Source organism: Bos javanicus, chromosome 3, assembly GCF_032452875.1.
Source record: "Bos javanicus breed banteng chromosome 3, ARS-OSU_banteng_1.0, whole genome shotgun sequence".
NCBI lineage: Eukaryota > Metazoa > Chordata > Mammalia > Artiodactyla > Bovidae > Bos > Bos javanicus.
Genome location: NC_083870.1, coordinates 75359558 through 75375232, shown reverse-complemented (window position 1 = coordinate 75375232; position 15675 = coordinate 75359558). Strand labels below are relative to the sequence as shown.

Below are 15675 nucleotides of genomic sequence, written 5' to 3'. Positions count from 1 at the left end.
TAATCTCTGCATAGAAATTATATATTTTCAAAGAACTTTCACACTTATCTTATTTGAGTTATGAATTAACTCTAAATATTATCATTGCATCTACTTATTTTACACAAATAGAAACTGGTCAGATTTGTGGCTTTATAGCTAGTTGGGGGTAAAATTTAGGTCTTCCAGTCAATTCTGCTGGTAGACTAGCAAATGGGAAGCAAGGACCTTATTGTATAGATGGAACAATTCCAGATTTCATGATTTTCCACAATTTGGAGAGGAGCCTCTTTAAGGAAAAGAATATAAAATAACCATGTAAATACATAAGTAGGGCCCCTTATAAGGCTTTGAAAGAGCCCATGAAGGTGATATACCCTAAAACTTAAACTTCTTTAGCTTCATGGCAAATCTACTGTATTTCCACATTTAAATATTTTTACAGAGATAAAGTACCCAAATATATTCAGTGATGTGACCAAATATAACATTAACTTGCTTATAAAATAACCAGAAAGTTTCAGCACCATGGCCATAAGAAAACAGTCATCTAATCGTGTCAGCAGAGACACAACATCTTCAAAAATTAGATTACATTATTCAATGAAGTATTTAATTCAATTAAGAAAGAACATGTCCCATCCCATTTTTTGCCTTTGATTCAATTTAGAAATGTAATTTTACATTGAAGATATTTTAAGATGTGTAGAATTTTAATTTAATGACCTATTTGAAAATTACTTTTCATTCATATACCGCCACTTATTAAAAATTAAAAGGTGTTCTTAATTGGTATACTAGGCATATCATTTTACAATTTAAATTTTATAAATGTAGTTTTTTGACTTTTAGTCCTCTGATATCAAGTATTTTTAAACAAGTTCAATAATATAATTTAAAACTCAGATTGAATTTGTGATTAATATTTCTAATATCAATTTAAACAGCAGATCCAAGAATGCATGCATCCCAATGGACTTTGTCTAGCATGGCTATCATTCTTTTTGTTTATTTAAGAATGCATTATAAAGTACCCTGAGAAATACTTATATTACACTCTAACAACCTATACGTTTTTTTTGGTAAAGTCTAATTTTTTTCATGGGTTATATTTTTGTAGATTTCTATATATTATTAACTTCATCCTTGTTTCAGCATATTAAGGATTAAATCACATTTCAATGATATTTATACTAACAAAATTGTCTGGTTTTTTATAAGCTTTCTAAACATTAATTGGAAAAATTAATTTTAGTACTGAAGCAAATGTTAAAAATCATCCAATGATGTCTAATCCCAGTATTTGATATGGATAGTGAGCCACAGGAAAATATACTAGAGTAACAAAGTTGGTGGATTTGCTAAACTGCAGATGAGCAAAAGTGTTTGAATTCATCTCTATAACCCGCAGATCTACACCACTATCACAGTTTCTCACATTCCATGCGTTACGTAGGTATGGGGGGATGTGTGTGCCCCACCCTTTTTCTCTTTTAATCTCTCATTCCCTCTCTTCTTCCTCTTTCAGCTTCTCTTCCACCTCTGCCCACTTCTAAACCACCCTCACACATATTTTTAATAACACATACTCACCACAGTCACATAAATCATTCCATATTGTTAAGTTGGTTCTTGCCCGCTTTTAAACCTCCCTCACACACATTTTCCACAACACATACTCACCACAGTCACATAAGTCATTCCATTTTGTAAAGTTGATTCTACTCAGATGCAAAAAGACATGGCTATTAGAATAAACCAAGCCAAGTAAATATGCCCCTATTTTTCCTCCTACTCCATTTTAATCAGCCTGGATAATTTATATCTGTGCCATTTTAAATATGTTTTAAGCACTCTGGCTGTGGAATATTCTATATGGAATGTCTCATATTTTCTCTCTCTAAATTAAATGTGAAGAATAATAATTAATATACATATATTCCCTAAAGTGAGATTCATATGCCAAAAATGAATTCAAGAATGGAAATAAATCTCTCAATAAAAAGCAGCCAAAACTTACATATTTACCTAGAATATCTTAGACAAAGTTCCCAATTTTTTTTCTCTTTATTGTAAGATGTAACCTATAATGTATGTTACTTTATTAGGGTAAAAACCTCTCTAAAGGTGTTTCTTTAAGTTATTAACAGAGAAGGCAATGGCACCCCACTCCAGTACTCTTGCTTGGAAAATCCCATGGACGGAGGAGCCTGGTGGGCTGCAGTCCACAGGGTCTTGAAGAGTCGGACACAACTGAGCCACTTCACTTTCACTTTTCACTTTGATGCATTGGAGAAGGAAATGGCAACCCACTCCAGTGTTCTTGCCTGGAGAATCCCAGGGACAGGGGAGCCTGGTTGGCTCCCGTCTATGGGGTCGCACAGAGTTGGACACGACTGAAGCGACTTAGCAGCAGCAGCAAGTTATTAACAAGAATTAGCTACCTATCTTTTGATGTAACATGCTGATTAACATAGAGCTGAAACATATTTGATGATATTAATAGATACTGTCAACTCCCCATTTTTTTCAATAAGTGATAAATCTACTTGTAAATCTTTTAGAGTCTCATTGCATCACCTGTATTGATATTTCAAAGATATTTCTAATGTCAAAATAATTATTTATAAATAATTAAGATAGTGCAGAGAATAGCCTCTAAAGTATAAATACAGCTGATAGTAACTTGATTAAATTTTTCAGAGATTACCAATCACTTAAGTGTTTGACCTACTGCTATTTCAACCATTTATAGAGTAGGTCTAAACATAAGGTAATATCCAAAAATTGTTTTTAATCTAGAAGGGTGACCAGGGGTGGGGAGAAGTCCTAGGAGGCAGAATGTGTAAAGAACACTGTCTTCTACTCTATAGCACAGTTTTTCAGCCAGCTCAACACTCACTATATTGCATTTGGTTATACTACTGCGCATAAAATGGAGTAGTTTTGTGAACATGCTTGCTGAAGGTATTTTTATGTTAAATTTCTTTTTATAAACTTCTAGGTTGAAATAAACCTAAAACGATATCCAACTCCTTATCCAGAGGATTTAAAGAATATGGTAAAATCTGTTCAAAATCTGGTGGGTAAACCAAGCCATGGAGTGCGTGTTGAAAATTCAAATCCAACTGCTAACACGGAGCAAACTGTGAAAGAAAAATATGAACACAAGTGGCCTGTAGCCCCAAAGGAGATTACAGTGGAGGTATTTCAAGGTTATTGGTAATTGCCAGTGTGGTTTGGATTTTTTGAAATTACTAAATGACATTTTTTTTAAACTGGGCAGATCTTCATTAAGTGCATTTTTTCCTAATATATAAATAAATCTGTCTACTCTTTTTAACTCTGAGGGTTGCATTTAATAAATGACACCTTCATGGTCTTAAACCGTTAATACAGCTTTGAAAGTTCCAGTACACAGAATGAATAATTTACTCACCTGGCTAGTCCTGATCAGTAAGTTAAATCATTTTCATGATATTCCTTTGACTATCCCTAACTTTTATTGTATGAGTCATTAGAAAAGTATGAATGAAGTTTTTATTATTATTCTGCAGATCTTAGTAAAATTCTTGATCAGATTTAGGGCCAATTTTTAAAAATATTTTTGTGTTTGGGTTTCACCCTTTATAGAAAACACTACTATAAGCAGCAAAAAAGGGGCAATAACTTTGAAATTTAGCTTTATGAAATCTAATATGAAGCTTAATTCCTATATTTTAGAATGAATTAGATATTCATCCTTATCAATTTGTGTGGTCTGAAAAGAATTCAACTACATTTATGCCACCTCTGTACTATCTCATCTACTCTTCAATTAATTTTATTATCATCTTTTTATCTTCATTAGAAACATAACTGATATGAGTATATCTAGAAATTCCTATACTTGCTGCTTAAATATCTAGGTTGACAAAACTCTTTTACAAATCTGCATTTCAAAGCATCAGTTTGTTGCACTGATTGAACACCAACTCTACATTTAGCACTGGGCTAAACACTGTGAGAGAAAGAAAAGAAATATAAAATGTATTAATAGTCCCCAAATAATTTAGAGACTAACCAGGTAAACTTAAGACAGATGAAGCAACTAGAGAACATATTATATAAAGTGTGATAACATGATTGGCTGTGTGATGAAGAGTATATTGTACTCTAAGAAACTGGAGACATACACCATCATTGCCAGTCACTTTAAAAGTTACATGAAGTGTTTAAGGTTGAATTCCATGTTCAAGAGTGGGTGACTCTTTTAAAGTCAAAAACAGAGGAAGGCATTCTAGGCAAAGAGAAAAAAAAATGCATAAGCAAAAATAAGCATGGTGTGCACATCTGCCAGTTGAAGTCTCAATACAAACCTGCCCCAGAAAAGAGGAATATATATAGCTGGATATCTAGGAAAGAACACTTAGTAAATATTCATTTTCACCACTTTTTATTTTGCCTATAAGAGCCATATTAATGTATTTTTTCATTTCTAAAATATTACAGATATTTTATAATGAAGCAGCAGACTTTTATCTCTAAGATACTGCAATAATATAAAAAGGAGGAAAATTAACAGTGGGTACACAAAAGTACACATACACTTTATATTTAGCTCTCCTGTCATCACATAACTGTAAGGTAATGATAATCCATAAGCTGAATAACTACACCAAAATACATAGATCCTAAAATTGCTTTATGCCTGGATGGGAGAGGTGAGGCAAGGAAAAGGTAGCTTTGATCATGAATTTAATGATAACCTGATAGTAGAGAAAAAATCTTAAAATTGTCCCACAAGGACTTCAAACTTAATAAATCCAAAAAAACATGTAATGTTTTCATTTCAGACTTACTTCTCCTCTGTATGTCTTGACCTCAGCTGGTACCATTATCTACCAGTTCACTCAAGCTAGACAACTGAGAGGCATTTTTATTTCTTTTTCCTTCTTTCTCCCTTCTCTATGCCCCTTCCAAACAATCACCAACGCCTATACATTTTCATGAGTGATTCTCCTAATACTCCTCAGGTCTTGAACTCTGTCCTACATTTCTGTAAAAACTGTCAATTTCTTGGCTTACTTTGTCCCAAGCTCCCTCATTGCCTTGCTTATGATCTTTACAAAACACAAGTCTAATCCTCCCCTCCTTAAAAAACACTACGGTGACTTGGTATTGGCTATCTGAACTTCCTAATTAGCTATAGTAAACAAGCTAAATAAGACTGAAGCTCAGCTTTCAGCTTCCTATTTATTTCTGTGATTTGCCCCACTCTTTCTTAGTCTTCTTATTCTACAAGACTTTTTCTCTTGAAATTTCATTGATATCAACATTTTCCTGAAATCAAGATTCTAGATCTTTCCTCAATTTTTAGACATCCTAGAATGAGAAGATGTTGCTTTCTGTATCATCCTCCCTTTTCAAATTACCACACCCAAGTTAAGGGGCCATACTCCAGTACTCTTGCTTGGAGAATTCTATGGACAGGGGAGCCTGCTTGGGTTATAGTCCAGACACAAGTGAGCAACTAAGCACCCACACCCTCTATCTATTCTACTTTCAGATATAATAAATACAAATAACCAAATGCCTAGCTGAACTGGTCAGTGTATATTATGCATTTTTATTTTAAATTTTGCCTGTGTATGCAATTTTTGAATCATCATTATTTAGATCATTCTGAGAATCCCAGGGACGGGGAGCCTGGTGGGCTGCCGTCTATGGGGTCGCACAGAGTCGGACATGACTGAAGCGACTTAGCAGCAGCAGCCGCCAAGAATGTGGAAGAGGGTATCACACACTACGTGATATATTTATCCATGTTGTTAAATATGGAAAACCACGAAAAAGGCAAATAGAGGTAGGCAGAATCAGAAAACAGAAAGAAAAAACAAGGTAAAAGCAACAGAGAAAAAAGAAGGAAAGATATATCAATATAATTATTGATCACTTTCTATTTGCAACCCTATGTCAATAGTTTTAACCTAAATCTAGACTGAGACTATGGCCAAGAAAGCCATAAGAACAAAGAGGTCAGAGAGACATGAAGGTTCTCCTCTGCCCTGATTTCCCTTTATACATGCCTTGTGAAGATTGCATTTGTTTTCCCCCTAGCATCTTAGTCTGTTAGGACTGCTAAACAGAATACCATAAACTGGGTGACTTAGAAACAGTTTTTAAGGAGCCAGATTTTATTTATATATAAAAATCAAAGCCTAAGAGACTTTAAATTTCAAAGGCTCAAAAGTATCAGTGGTTAGTAAACTGTTATAGCCAAGAAATACCTAACAGTTCTATTTATTATTGTTAGGTCTGAACAACTTAGTAAATATGTATGCCCCATTTAGTGGTTATTTGAGAAACAGTACACAAAACCAACTCAATGGACGTGAGTTTGAGCAAACTCTGAGAGATAGTGAAGGACAGGCAAGCCTGGCGTGTTGTATGTAGTCCGTGGGATCGCAAAGAGTCAGACATGACTTAGTGACTGAAAACACACATAAACTGAAAGAAAAAATAATAGTTTTATTTCACTCTTAAATAACCAAAACTACTTACTAATGAAATGTGTGCACCTTTTAGACACCACTTACTGTCTCAAGCCTTGGAATTATATTGGATACCACAATTCTAAATTCTGTTTCACATTGATTTTTGGGTGGCACTTGATTTTTTGATCACAGCAAGCAACAAATACCCAATTCACAAAGACTATTTATCAAAGAATATACAATCGAATTTTGAAATTGAGAGCTACCTAGGGTAGTAGACATAAAGAGAACTATTGTGCATAAATTAATATCACTACTTACTCATGAGAATAAACAAGCCACTTTCATACCTATAAAAATGAAAATTTAGTATTTTTGCATTTCTTAATGTTCTCCTGCTACCTAGTTAATTGAGAATAATAAATTGAATTCAGTTCATTTCCATTGCTCAGTCATTTCTGACTCTTTGCAACCCCATGGACAGGCTTCCTCATCCATCAGCAACTCCCAGAGTTTACTCAAACTCATGTCCATCAAGTCAGTGATGCCATCCAGCCATCTCATCCTGTGTCATCCCTTTCTCCTCCTGCCTTCAATCTTTGCCAGCATCAGGGTCTTTTCCAGTGAGTCAGCACTTCGCATCAGGTGGCCAAAGTATTGACATTTCAGCTTCAACATCAGTCTTTCCAATGAGTCTTCAGGACTGATCTCCTTTCGATGGACTGGTTGGATCTCCTTGCAGTCCAAGGGACTCTCAAGAGTCTTCTCCAACACCACAGTTGAAAAGCATCCATTCTTTGGCGCTCAGCTTTCTTTATAGTCCAGCTCTCACATCTATACATGACTACAGGAAAAACCATACATTTGACTAGACAGACCTTTGTCAGCAAAGTAATGTCTCTGCTTTTTAATATGCTATCTAGGTTGGTCATAGCTTTTCTTCCAAAGAGTAAGTGTCTTTTAATTTCATGGCTGCAGTCACCATCTGCAGTGATTTTGGAGCCCCCAAAAATAAAATCTCTCACTGTTCCCATTGTTTTCCTATCTATTTGCCATGAACTCATGGGACTGGATGCCATGATCTTAGTTTTTTGAATGTTGAGTTTTAAGCCAACTTTTTCAGTCTCATCTTTCACTTTCATCAAGAGGCTCTTTAGTTCTTCTTCACTTTCTGCCATAAGGGTAGTGTCATCTTCATATCTGAGATTATTGATATTTCTCCCAGCAATCTTGATTCCAGCTTGTGCTTCATCCAGCCCAGCATTTCTCATGCTGTACTCTGCATATAAGCTGAATAAGTAGAGTGACAAATATGCAGCCCTAATGTACTCCTTTCCATGTTTGGAACCAGTCTGTTGTTCCATGTCCAGTTCTAACTGTTGCTTCCTGACCTGCATAGATTTCTCAGGAGGCAGGTCAGGTGGTCTGGTATTCCCATCTCTTGCAGAATTTTCCACAGTTTATTGTGATCCACACAGTCAAATGCTCTAGGCATAGTCAATAAAGCAGAAGTAGATGTTTTTCTGGCACTCTCTTGCTTTTTGAATGATCCAATGGATGTTGCCAATTTGATCTCTGGTTCCTCTGCCTTTTCTAAATCCAGCTTGAACATCTGGAAGTTCATGGTTCATTTATTGTTGAATCCTGGCTTGGGGAATTTTGAGCTTTACTTTGCTAGCATGTGAGATGAATGCAATTGTGTGGTAGTTTGAACATTCTTTGGCATTGCCTTTCTTTTGGATTGGAATGAAAACTGACCTTTTCCAGTCCTGTGGCCACTGCTGAGTTTTCCAAATTTGCTACAGAAGTATAAAATCCATTGGTTTTTTTAATGATTATTTGTCATAAAGTTATATTCTTATACCAGTGTTGTTCATTACACTCAGTGAGTGGATTTAGAGTGAAGATTTAGCAGGCTAGATTGATCATGAGAAAACCAGAAATCTTAGGAAGAAGGCATGACATAACCGAAGAAACTGAGATGATCACTTGGAAAACAGTAGGCATTGAGAGATTGGTGGTTAAAGTAGGCCCAATTGTGCATTAACTTTGTTAATAATCCAAAAAAAATCTAGTTTGTCAGTGTATACTTTCCGCTTAGAACTCTAAAAGAGTTTACCCCTTAGAACTCTTACATGCTTCTATCTTATATATTATATATAATATTACTTATATATTACTTATCATAATTCAATCCTGTTTTATGAGTTATATCTAACTCTGTAACTAGACTGTAAATCCCCACAGGGCATGGGTGACATTTTGTCTTTCTTTGGAAACTCTGCAGTTCTTCACACAGTGTGAGACATATAAATAGCTTTCAAAAAATGTTTGAGGGATAAATGGACTCATTTAAATTAGAAAAACAAAACATGGTAGTGCTTACCTCAGAGGTACATATGATTCACTTCTCCTAGCGTGCCACAGTGAACTAGATTCTAGAGTCCCATTATATCTGAGCCAAATAAAGATATTGCCTTCTTGGTTAACCAGTATTAAAATGTTTACTTTCCTTGTCCTGTATTATTATATCTCTCAGGATTCTTTTGTTCATCCAGCTAATGAAATGAGGATTGGGGAACTTCACCCTTCATTAGCTGAGACCCCTCTGTACCCACCCAAACTTGTTCTGCTAGGGAAGGACAAAAAAGGTAACATCGTGAACCTGATGTGGAAAATATGCCACAAATGCATGTGCATGATGAATCACCAGTTGTAAATTATGATACACCATAGTCTATAGAAATATTTTATAAATATGTATTTCTAACATTCATTGGTATGCTATTTTTCATACTTGCTGTTCTGTTTATACTTGTCAATGTTCATAGCATTATAATATTTTTCCCTTTACATTTCAGAATCAACTGATGAGTCTGAAGTTGACAAAACTCACTGTCTGAATAACAGTGTTTCCTCAGGCACTTACTCAGACTACTCACCTTCCCAGGCTTCCTCAGGATCCTCTAACACCCGGGTTAAAGTGGGGTCCTTGCAGACAACAGCTAAAGATGCAGTACATAATTCTTTGTGGGGTAACAGGTGTGTTTAGAATTCCCTCTTTTCTGTCCCCAAATGCTTATTTTCAGCAACTTTTTAAAAAATGGAATCTTCCTAATTTGGGAATTGTGTTCAGCACATGAGTGGCATAGAAGACCTAAGGGGCAGGTAAGCAAATGTAGTCCCACTGGGATTTCCAAGAGTGGATGAATCCATTTTGTGAAGCAAAACCATTGTTTATGGGAGAGATGGTAAGAGATTAGCAGATTAAGAGGATAGAACCAAAAATAATTAATCAAAAGTTGTGTTTGCATCATTACATAATTGTGACACATTTGGGCATTCACCATCCAAAATGGTGTTAAAAACTAGAGTAAAATGCATGGAAAGCACTAAGTGCCAAGTACAAAGTGAATTCTCAATACATTTTTCATCAGCCTCTTCATCATCATCATTTTATCACCACATGGGAAAGTTAGAATGTAAGTAAAAGTATTAAATCTTTCCAAAATGCCTTCTACTCTATATTACTTTCATTTTTACAGATATTTTAAGATCAAAAGCCATAGAGGGCAATAAAGTGACTCAGAGAAGTAGCATTTTCCCAGTTCTGATTCCTTTGTTTTATAGCTTGTTGCTATATTTCACACTACAAATAGAAAATAAAAATTGTCATATAACATAGATAATCAGTGACTTCCACGCAGATTTTACTGATAATATCAGTACCATTTGCAATATATTCTTTGGTAATTAATGAATGACTATTTCTACTCTTGATGCCCATGATAAAAATTTAACTCCATTTATAAATTTATTATTTGTCATACAAGTTGAGACTGATTTAGGTACTTTTGGAAAATGCCTTCTAAATGTACTTCTTTTTTTTTTTTTCAGTTAGTGAAAGCACTTAAAAGGCTGTAATAAAAGATATGTAATTTGATATGATTAGTATGCAAATGGTTTAAAATAAATTTAGAAAAATGGGCATCATCTAAAGATACTGTGGTCACTGGAATAAACATACCAATGACCAAAATTCATAATTTAATTTACCTTCTAGAAAAAGGTTGAATGCATTCACTGTACAAAGGATTTAATATCTTCCAGTACCTGCCCCTCAAATATATTATTTGAAGACATTGAATTTTTCGATATACCAGAAATTGATAAGAAAGGTACCCTCAACCAATAGTTTGGAAGTGTACTGAATCAGAAATTCCAGAGATGGAGGCCAAGAATCAGATAGTTCTAATTATCAGACAGGTTTCAGGACCATTACTGAAACTCTCTGTATTTCTTCATTCACTCGTTTATTCATTCATTCCTTCATCTGACAAATATGTACTTAAAGTACCTACTATGTGCCAAGCACTATGTTAGGCACGAAGAGGAAAAAAACCTCTGCCCTCATGAGTTTACATCCTGCAGAGGACACAAGGCAATGTGCAATAAATACAATAGGTAAGTAAACTATATGTACTGGAAGGTGGTAACTGAGAAGAAATAAAAGTTAGATCAGGGTAAAGGGGTGAATTTTTTGGACATGAAATAATAATGCTATTCTTAATCACATGTGAAGTGTGGCTGAATGATCAGCTGAACAAAGGATGCTGGTATTCTTGCCTGCTTGTTCTCTTTCTGGCAAAGACTCGTTCTTCCTCATTTTCATGTTTCTTCTTCCCATTGTGTTCACAGGATTGCACAGTCTTTCCCACAGCCTCTTGATGCAAAGCCATTACTCAGCCAGCGGGAGGCTGTCCCCACAGGGAACCTACCACAGCGTCCTGACCGGCTGCCAATAAGTGACGCATTCACAGACAACTGGACCGATGGCTCCCATTATGATAACACGGGGTTCGTTGCCGAGGAGACCACAGGCGAGAATGCCAACAATAATCCCCTCCTGAGTTCGAAAGCTAGAAGCACATCTTCTCATGGACGCAGGCCTTTGATTAGGCAGGATAGGATTGTTGGTGTTCCCCTGGAACTTGAGCAGTCTACACACAGACACACACCAGAAACAGAAGTGCCTCCTTCCAATCCTTGGCAGAATTGGACCAGAACCCCTAGTCCTTTTGAAGACAGGACTGCTTTCCCTTCCAAATTAGAGACAACCCCTACCACCAGCCCATTGCCTGAAAGGAAAGAACATATAAAAGAATCTACTGAAATACCTAGTCCTTTTTCTCCAGGAGTACCATGGGAGTATCACGATTCTAATCCCAACAGGAGTCTCAGTAATGTCTTTTCTCAAATCCACTGCCGCCCAGACTCTTCTAAAGGTGTTATTTCGATTAGCAAAAGCACAGAGAGGCTTTCCCCACTAATGAAAGATATCAAGTCCAATAAATTCAAAAAGTCACAGAGTATTGATGAGATTGACATTGGTACATACAAGGTTTATAATATACCATTAGAAAACTATGCTACTGGGAGTGATCACTTAGGAAGTCATGAACGCCCTGACAAAATGTTGGGACCAGAGCACGGTATGTCCAGTATGTCTCGAAGCCAGTCAGTCCCAATGCTGGATGATGAGATGCTCACCTACGGAAGCAGTAAAGGGCCTCAACAACAGAAAGCATCCATGACCAAAAAAGTCTATCAGTTTGACCAAAGCTTCAATCCCCAAGGAGCAGTGGAAGTTAAAGCAGAAAAGAGGATACCGCCCCCTTTTCAACACAATTCTGAGTATGTGCAACAACCCGGGAAAAACATCGCCAAGGATTTGGTTAGTCCTCGAGCTTACCGAGGATACCCACCAGTGGAGCAAATGTTTTCATTTTCTCAGCCATCTGTTAATGAAGATGCTGTGGTCAACGCCCAGTTTGCAAGTCAAGGCGCCAGGGCAGGCTTCTTGAGAAGAGCTGACTCCCTGGCGAGCTCTACAGAAATGGCCATGTTTAGAAGGGTCAGTGAACCTCATGAGCTAACTCCGAGTGATAGGTATGGCCGACCTCCATATAGGGGTGGTCTGGATCGCCAAAGCAGCGTTTCAGTGACTGAGTCCCAGTTCCTGAAAAGGAATGGCAGGTATGAAGATGAACACCCTTCATATCAAGAAGTGAAAGCTCAGGCGGGAAGTTTTCCAGTTAAAAACCTTACCCAAAGGAGGCCATTGTCTGCAAGAAGCTACAGTACAGAGAGTTACGGTGCCTCCCAAACCAGGCCAGTTTCAGCTAGGCCTACTATGGCAGCTCTTTTGGAAAAAATACCATCTGACTATAACTTGGGTAACTATGGTGACAAGCCATCAGATAACAGTGATATAAAGACGAGGCCCACTCCTGTCAAGGGAGAGGAGAGCTGTGGTAAAATGCCTGCAGACTGGAGACAACAGCTGCTTAGACATATAGAAGCTAGAAGGTTAGACAGGGTATGTTTGGCATTTCTCTGTAAGAATATCCCTCCTGCCTTTAGTTTTACTTTATTGGCATTTCTGAGCACATGTAGTGAAGCATGAACTACATGAATGAATAGATGATGAGCATTTTATTTATCTTTATATGTGGGGAAATTGATCATAATAGTTTTTCGTGGATACTATTTAATGCTCTTCGAGAGTTCATAACTTGTAGGCCAATTATTTATCAAAACTATCCTAAAAGTGGTTAGTGAGAAAGAATTCAAATCTATTATATGGGATGGTGCTTCAATTGCTTTCTAGCCACGAAGGCAAAATGCCTCTCCTAGGACGTGAAACTGTTCTCTAGTGACCTAGAGAAAATTATTTTTATTGAATCTATAAAAAGTGAGTATTCTGCTCCTTTCTGCACAGGTTCACATATACTGAAGTCAGACCTAATTTGTTTATAAAATCCACATATAGTTACTGCTATGGGACTCCTAAAGTTGTTACTTCTAATGAGCAATAATCTTCCCAGCAAGAAACAGAAAAATAAAATAAGCAGAGATTGAATGCCCTCCCACACATTACTTTGTTTAATGAAAGTCCTGCCATTTAGAATGTTGGTTTTCATATAGAAAGAAATGTTTAAATTCTCATCATACTACAGACAACAAAAATAGATGATGTCTTTATGAAGACTATAAACATACAAATTAGTGTGTGTATATTGCAGCAAAAAAGAGGAAAATAACCCCAATTCAGGTAAAATTGAATCACAATAAATCATAGAATGCATAGTAATTGAAGAGAGTAAAAAAAAATTCTATAAGGCCTGAATTATATTCTTGTTGCTGTTTATATCTCTCTAAGAGAAATCTGGTATTTCATTTTCTAGAACTATGATCAATTGACCGTCACCACTGGGTGTACTTTGTAGCTTTGGTGTAGAGGGCTCTGTGTACTCTGCATTGACCTTAGAATCTTAAAACTCTAGTTTGTGAAAATAGGGCTTTTGTTCTGATTTTCTAGGTTTCAATGCTCAGTGTAAATTGGGGATCTGGGTAATAATATACCATTAGAATGTTTCACTCAGTAGTTTTAGTTAAAACTATTACAAGCATAGGTCATTGCATTTATTATATATTTTCTTAATGGTGAATTTTATGTTTTCAGGTGTACTCTTTTAAAATAATTATATTGTTTGTAGGTCGTGTCTACATGACAAGAAAAACAATTATTAATAGGAAAAGAGTGAACTAATAAATGTGGGTGTGGGTGTTAGTTTCTCAATGTGAAAACTGGTTCTGCCTTGCAAAATATTTCATCAGAATGTCTGTTTCAAATAGGTGTGCTCAGTCCCATTGAAGGGAGCCTCATCAAAGCTTCATGACTGGGTGTCGGTGGGAGACACCTGGTCGGTTGTCACCATGCCTTACTTCAAGTTTTACCCTCCATGTAGACAGATAACTTGGAGGGCGAAAATATTTGGGGCCAAATAAAAGAGTACAGTTTGGGAACTCTGGCCTTGTGTAGACACGACCATACATAACAGGGTAAGATGAACTAGCCGAGAAAGGTTATCAGAAGCTTTTTGGAGCATATATACAATGACTAGTAAATTGAGGCAACAAAGGAGTGAATGAAAACAATGAAAAAAAAGACAAAATTTTAAGCATTTGGTACTATCATTTATTTACTAGTTTCCCAGATAAATGTTTCATTTCCCTTGATCAGAGCTGCTGAAAAGTAGGCGTCTCCCCTAGTTGGAGCAGGAATTCAGAGGGAGGAAAATAGGGCTGAAGAAGGGGGATTTAGATCAGCAGAATTCTAGAGACCCCGCCCATCCCAGATGCAGATAACTAAAAGTAAATTTGTATGTATTTTCCCTTGTTGTGACAATGCCTCCCTTTTTAAATAGTCTTAACATATCCCCTGTCTGTTTATAATTTCCTCAGTTTGTCTTTCATTTTTCAGAGCAATTTCAATGTATGTTCAATAGCTTCTCATTTAATTCAAAGAAAGTAAATTACCTTAGAATACTGCTTCAATCCATCAAATCCTGAAAGCTCTTACTCCTTTCTCTGAGTAACTTCTTCCCTCTCTCAATCAAGTTGCCGAGTTATTCAGGTTGTATCTTACTTAAAACTTACATACAACATAAATTCAGGGTACTGGAGCACAGACTTATTTTGTAAAAATAGTTCTGTATTATGGTATTTAACATTCTGCCCAAAGTGAGATTGCACCAGGCACAGCTTGCTTCCTTCCCAGTAAAATTTAGTTGAGTGATTTGAACTCTGGGAATCAAACAGTTACACTGGAAACTACAAGATCTTTGTCCATTCCTTATAAAAGAGAACCGCCTAGAATCTTGGACCTTGGATAAGCTTAACAGCTCTACATAATGTTGGTTAAATACCTTGCTTGGTGTTGACCTTGGAGAGGCAGCTCTGAGTACTGCCATAGATTAAAGGTGTTTGTTTTCTCCTTTGGTTTGATCTCAAGGCTCATGCTTCCACTACAGAACCCCACTTGACTGAGAGATAGTAAAACATGAACCCATATGTCTAAGACTGCTACTCTTCCATAGCTGCTGAGAAAGCACTAGACTGAAGTCATTTTAAACCTTAAGGAATCCTTCACGTGCTAGCTTGAAAGGTTCAATGTCCTTCTCAACTTTGGCATGGTGACAATGAAAAAAATTCTCTGAATGAAATAATCAGGGATCCATAACAAATATGATTGGTTGACAGCACACCATCAGTTGACAAAATTCTGATCCTAAAAATCATTTCTTTGCAAATAATATAATAATAAATGTCAGAATAACTGTCTCCTGCTAATGTTCAATAATATTTGGTTTTAAAA

At 36.3% G+C, this 15675-nt stretch overlaps 1 protein-coding gene across 1 annotated transcript in view; it reads left to right on the top strand.

Annotated features, from left to right (window-relative positions):
• The window catches only part of LRRC7 (leucine rich repeat containing 7), a 622375-nt gene that overhangs the window by 506133 nt on the left and 100567 nt on the right, over positions 1-15675 (top strand). The window contains exons 18-21 of the mRNA XM_061411605.1: positions 2984-3184; positions 8995-9106; positions 9317-9497; positions 11154-12834. Of these exons, the coding sequence (XP_061267589.1) occupies positions 2984-3184; positions 8995-9106; positions 9317-9497; positions 11154-12834 (2175 nt within the window). The remainder of the gene's footprint in view (positions 1-2983; positions 3185-8994; positions 9107-9316; positions 9498-11153; positions 12835-15675) is intronic.